A 6,000-nucleotide genomic window follows, 5' to 3' on the forward strand; every position below is an offset into this window, starting at 1 on the left:
TATGAAAATCCCTAATTTAGGCCTCAAATGCACATGGCGCTCTCTCACTTCGGAGCCCTGACGAATTTCAAGGCAACAGTTTAGGGCCACATATGGGGTATTTCTGTACTCAGGAGAAATTGCGCTACAAATTTTTGGTGGCTTTTTCTCATTTTACCCCTTATGAAAATGTAAAGTTGGGGTCTACACCAGCATGTTAATGTAATTTTTTTTTGTATAACTCTTTATTTAAAGAATATTGTATTTTAATACAGAAGAAAAATACGACATATGTACAGTGAGCATGAGCACTTTACAATATATAAAGTGAAATTTGCAACCTTATATATAAAGGAGAAACACTGTAGAGATGAAGTAGGAGGAGAGAAAGGGAAAGAAAGTAAAATGAAAAGAGAAATAATGATGAAATAAAAAATTTAAATAAAAAATAAAAGAAAGACTATAAAATAAAGAGAGAATCTCGCATGGCCATGGCGCATCAGTGGTTATTCAGAGAATCATCATAATCCTCCCAAAGCCTTCATATCTTCTGAAAGAAGTGTAATTATTATTATTTTTTTTTCTACACCAACATGCTGGTGTTGCCATATACTTTTCATTTATATAAGAGGTAAAGGGAAAAAAAGACCCCCAAAATTTGTAACACACTTTCTTCCAAGTACGGAAATACCCCATATGTGGGCATAAAATGCTCTGCGGGCGCACAACAAGGCTCAGGAGTGAGGGCGCACTATGTGCATTTGAGGCCTAAACTGGTGATTTGCACAGGGGTGGCTGCTGATTACAGTGATTCTGAAATAAACGCAAACAAATAAACACCCACATGTGACCCCATTTCGGAAACTTCCCCACTCATGGAACGTAACAAGGGGTTTGGTGAGCATTTACACCCCACAGGTGTCTGACAGATTTTTGGAACAGTGGTCCGTGAAAATGAAGAATGTAATTTTTCATTTGGACAGCCCACTATTACAAAGATCTGTCAAACGCCAGTGGGGTGTAAATGCTCACTGTACCCCTTTTTTATGTTCCTTGAGGGGTTAAGTTTCCCAAATGGTGTGTCATGTGGGGTGTTTTTCGCTGTTCAGGCACCATGGGGTCTTCCTAAATAGGACATGCCCCCCAAAAACCATTTCAGCAAAATTTGCTTTCCATAAGCCCAATGCTGCTCCTTCCCTTCTGAGCCCTCTAGTGCACCCGCAGATCACTTTACATCCACATATAATATATTTCCTTACTCGAGAGTAGTGGAGTTTCAAATTTTGGAGGACATTTTCACCTATTACCCCTTGTGAAAATAAAAAAATTGGGGTAATATCAGCATTTTAGGGAAAAAAAAATATTTTTTTCATTTTCACGTCCAACTTTATTGAAAATTCGTCAAACACCTGTGGGGTGTTAAGGCTCACTGTACCCCTTGTTACGTTCCTTGAGGGTTGTAGTTTCCAAAATAGTATGCCATGTGGGGTGTTTTTTTTTTTTTTTTTTTGCTGTTCTGTCAACATGGGGGCTTCCTAAATGCAACATGCCCCCCAAAAACTATTACAGCAAAATTGCGCTACAAATTTTTGGTGGCTTTTTCTTCTTTTACCCCTTATGAAAATGTAAAGTTAGGGTCTACACCAGCATGTTAGTGTAATTGTTTTTTTTTTTTTTTTTACACCAACATGCTGGTGTTGCCCCATACATTTCATTTTCATAAGAGGTAAATGGAAAAAAGACCCCCAAAATTTGTAACACACTTTCTCCCAAGTACGGAACTACCCCATATGTGGGCGTAAAATGCTCTGCGGGCGCACAACAAGGCTCAGGAGTGAGAGCGCACTATGTGCATTTGAAGCCTAAACTGGTGATTTGCACAGGGGTGGCTGCTGGTTACAGCGGTTCTGAAATAAATGCAAACAAAAACAACCACATGTGACCCTATTTCGGAAACTTCCCCACTCATGGAACTTAACAAGGGGTTTTAGTGAGCATTTACACCCCACAGGTGTCTGACAGATTTTTGGAACAGTGGTCCGTGAAAATGAAGAATGTAATTTTTCATTTGGACAACCCACTGTTACAAAGATCTGTCAAACGCCAGTGTGGTGTAAATGCTCACTGTACCCCTTTTTTATGTTCCTTGAGGGGTGTAGTTTCCAAAATAGTATGCCATGTGGGGTGTTTTTTGCTGCTCTGGCACCATGGGGTTTTCCTAAATGTGACATGCCCCCTAAAAACCATTTCAGCAAAATTTGCTCTTTAATATCCCATTGTCGTTCCTTCTCTTCTGAGCCCTCTAGTTCACCCACAGAGCACTTTACATCCACATATGAGGTATTTTCTTGCTCGAGAAAAATTGGGTTACAAATTTTGGGGGATTTTTTCTCCTTTTACCCCCTTGTAAAAAATAAAAAAAAATAAAAATAAATATGGGTCTACAAGAATATGTTAGTGTAAAAAATGCAGACTTTGATTTTTCTCCTCCACTTTGCTGCTATTCTTGTGAAACACCTTGTTAAAGTAGAATATGTCACGTAAAACCAATCTCGGAATCAGAATGAAAGGTAAAAGCATCTCAGAGTTATTAATGCTTAAAGTGACAGTGGTTTGAATTGCAAAAAATGCTCTGGTCCTTAGAGTCAAAATGGGCTCGGTCCCCAAGGGGTTGAGGGGGTGTAATTGGGGGGAAGGAGGGGGTGTAATTAGAGGGGGGGGTGCCAAACAAATGGTCCGCCCTGGGTTCCAAATGCTCTAGGTATGCCCCTGCAATCAGTGTTGCTTCCTGAGTGGACAGTGGGATTTCACAGAAGTGTCATTGATTTGGAGTTACATTGTGTTATTTGAGTGTTCCCTTTATGTTTTTGAGCTGTGTAGTTCTTTGCTTTTGGGATGAAATGAACATAAGAGAACTGATGAAGCAGATTGCCTCACACTATTGTGCCTAACACATGAGATTCCACTTATATCCCTCCAAGTAAACAGGTACCAGCCCATTAATCTAACAGATTTGAAAAACTGGAAGCGCCTGGAAATGTTTTAGATCTAAAAGTTATAACACAAATATCATCCGGTCTGGATGAAGCCTCAGAAGCATTTACTGCATTCACAATGAGGACTGAATCCATCAGCCTCATCTCCTGTCCTCTGGGGACCTCTAGTGGTGGTTTGTAGTATAGTTTCCATCTGTCTTCACGTAAACTCACTGCCAATCTTCATATCCTATTAACCCCTGCAGTGACCTTTCAGGTGTTTTGTCTTTGATCAGTTCACTTTGTTGTTACATCAGTAATTATTCTATTTAGAAACATTATAATTGAGGCTTTGAAGCGCTAATATTAATCATCTGAACAGAATAGAAAAAATATATAGTTTCCCACCAAGGATTAAACCGAGATCTCTCTAGTGTTGCTCGCGAATATTCGCAATACGAATTTTATTCGCGAATATCGCATATTCACTGATATAGCGCTATATATTCGTAATTACGAATATTCGTTTTTTTTTTTTTTTTGTTTCACAGTACACATCACAGTGATCATCCCTCTCTGCTTCCAGCTTGTGTGGTGTAAATAAGGCTCTAATACTACTGTGTGAGACTGGTATGCGAATTTTCGCATATGCAAATTTGCGCATATACGAATTTTGTATGTGCTAATTTTCGCATGTTATTTTTGCATATGCGAAAATAAAACGAGAATATTACGACTATACGAATATTCGCGAATATATGACGAATATTCGTCCATATATTCGCGAATTCCAATATGGCCTATGCCGCTCAACACTAGATCTCTCCTGTATCGACGGGATCCCGGTCGGCGGCTGTAACCATCAGTCTGTGCACACGGTTGGTTCCCTGTGTTATTTCATACATTTTATCCTACAGCCCAGTACACACTACTGATCTCCGCACAGCAGCTTTATCCCCTGTACATCTGATCAGAGGAGCCGCATCATCTATTTACTGGATGTTTTATTGATTTGCATTTCTGCCTTTTACCATCCAGTGATCCAGTTGTATTTTACCCCTTTTATTTGTTTTCTATTTTTATTACATTGTACATTTATTGTTTATATGGATATATAAGAAAGTTACTGTCAGTTCTAGTCCCAGGAAGATCTCATCCCCCATAGACCCCTGATCACACCCAGCAGATTATTACCGCAATAACAATCAGGGGCCGGAGGTCTAGGAGAGAATTTCCCGGACGATCTCTGCAAATCTATAAACGATCAGGTATAATCTCCGTCCATCTTCCTCTCTTCTCACTTTATTGTTTCACATTTTATATGGATGAAGAGTAAAATATCGGGAGAAGCGATCAGCAAGATCGGGAAATCACTGTCCACGAGGAGCCGATAGATACATGGGGGGGATGAGATCTTCCTGGGACTAGAGATGGCGCAGACCCTCCCTGTAATGTGTCTGATCGATTGTTTCCTGCCCAGTCTGTTCGCGATCAGATCTGTTGGTGGGAATATGTATACAGGACTGAACTGATAAGAGATCTGATCGTTTCCGGGAGACACAAGGACCTGAATCTCACGATTTGTATAGATGTCCCGGCATCTAAACGGAACCGCAGAAAAGCTACGGGAATCCCGGCGATACCGATCACCACTGTGATACTTATATGTCCGGTCAGTGCAGGAGACACAATTACTTATTCTGCCGTTACCATATGACGTATATATACGGTACTGATGTAACCTGCAGTCAGATTATATATCACAGACCGCGATCCCGGAGCAGCACAATATATACAGTATAAAGCGGCTGCACCGGTATAAACTCGGTCACAAATAAAGATAATTGTAGCAGATAGAAGCCCCAGCTCTATTATAGACAATGTGGCGGCTCTTAGAAGAGCCTTTGGGGTGACAGCAGGAGGCGGAGCAGGTTACTTGGCGCTGGTGTACTTGGTGACTGCCTTGGTGCCCTCGGACACGGCGTGCTTGGCCAGCTCTCCAGGCAGCAGCAGGCGCACGGCGGTCTGGATCTCCCGGGAGGTGATGGTGGAGCGCTTGTTGTAGTGAGCCAGGCGGGAGGCTTCCCCTGCGATGCGCTCGAAGATATCGTTGACAAAGGAGTTCATGATGCCCATGGCCTTGGAGGATATGCCGGTGTCAGGGTGGACCTGCTTGAGCACCTTGTACACGTAGATGGCATAGCTTTCCTTCCTGGTCTTCCTCCGCTTCTTACCATCCTTCTTCTGAGTCTTGGTCACGGCTTTCTTGGAGCCTTTCTTGGGCGCTGGGGCAGACTTGGCGGGATCAGGCATTATGATCAATCACAATAATCCTTCACTAGAACAGAGAGAATAATGATGCCTCCTCCTCCCACCGCAGCCGTATTTATAGGCAGCCCATGCAAATGAGAAATGCTGTCTGCTCGCTGTTCTACTGGAGGAGCAAATCATGTGACCTGTGGGAGCGTCATAAGCCCCACCCAGTGCAGTTTATTGGTGTCTCGTTAATTCTCGTCACCATTGGCCGGATTCAAATCTACCCAATCACAGGAGCCGGAGGGCGGAGCAGAAACCTATAAAAAGCAGCAGAAAGGAAATTACGGTTACATCACAGAAAGGCTTCTTTTGAGCGTTTTAGGTTTTACTTATCATTATGTCTGGACGTGGCAAACAAGGAGGGAAGGTTCGGGCTAAGGCAAAGACCCGCTCATCCCGGGCAGGACTCCAGTTCCCCGTCGGTCGTGTACACAGGCTTCTCCGCAAAGGGAACTACGCCGAGAGGGTGGGCGCCGGTGCTCCGGTCTACCTGGCCGCTGTGCTGGAGTATTTAACTGCTGAGATCCTGGAATTGGCCGGTAACGCCGCCCGGGACAACAAGAAGACCCGCATCATCCCCCGTCACCTGCAGCTGGCCGTGCGCAATGACGAGGAGCTGAACAAGCTGCTGGGTGGGGTGACCATCGCCCAGGGAGGCGTCCTGCCCAATATCCAGGCCGTGCTGCTGCCCAAGAAGACCGAGAGCAGCAAAGCGGCCAAGAGCAAGTGA

General features: G+C 43.3%; 2 protein-coding genes across 2 annotated transcripts; one reads left to right on the forward strand and one right to left on the reverse strand.

Moving 5' to 3' along the window:
• Positions 1–4,498: 4,498 nt before the first annotated feature.
• On the reverse strand, positions 4,499–5,282 carry LOC130348345 (histone H2B 1.1). Its single transcript, XM_056554748.1, has one exon. It carries the CDS (start codon positions 5,265–5,267, stop codon positions 4,887–4,889), a length of 381 nt encoding a protein of 126 aa, XP_056410723.1. The 5' UTR covers positions 5,268–5,282; the 3' UTR covers positions 4,499–4,886.
• Positions 5,283–5,607: 325 nt separating this feature from the next.
• On the forward strand, positions 5,608–6,000 carry LOC130348376 (histone H2A type 1). Its single transcript, XM_056554775.1, has one exon. The coding sequence runs from the start codon at positions 5,608–5,610 to the stop codon at positions 5,998–6,000; it is 393 nt and encodes a 130-aa protein (XP_056410750.1).

Source organism: Hyla sarda, unplaced genomic scaffold (assembly GCF_029499605.1).
Source record: "Hyla sarda isolate aHylSar1 unplaced genomic scaffold, aHylSar1.hap1 scaffold_88, whole genome shotgun sequence".
NCBI classification, from domain to species: Eukaryota; Metazoa; Chordata; class Amphibia; order Anura; family Hylidae; genus Hyla; species Hyla sarda.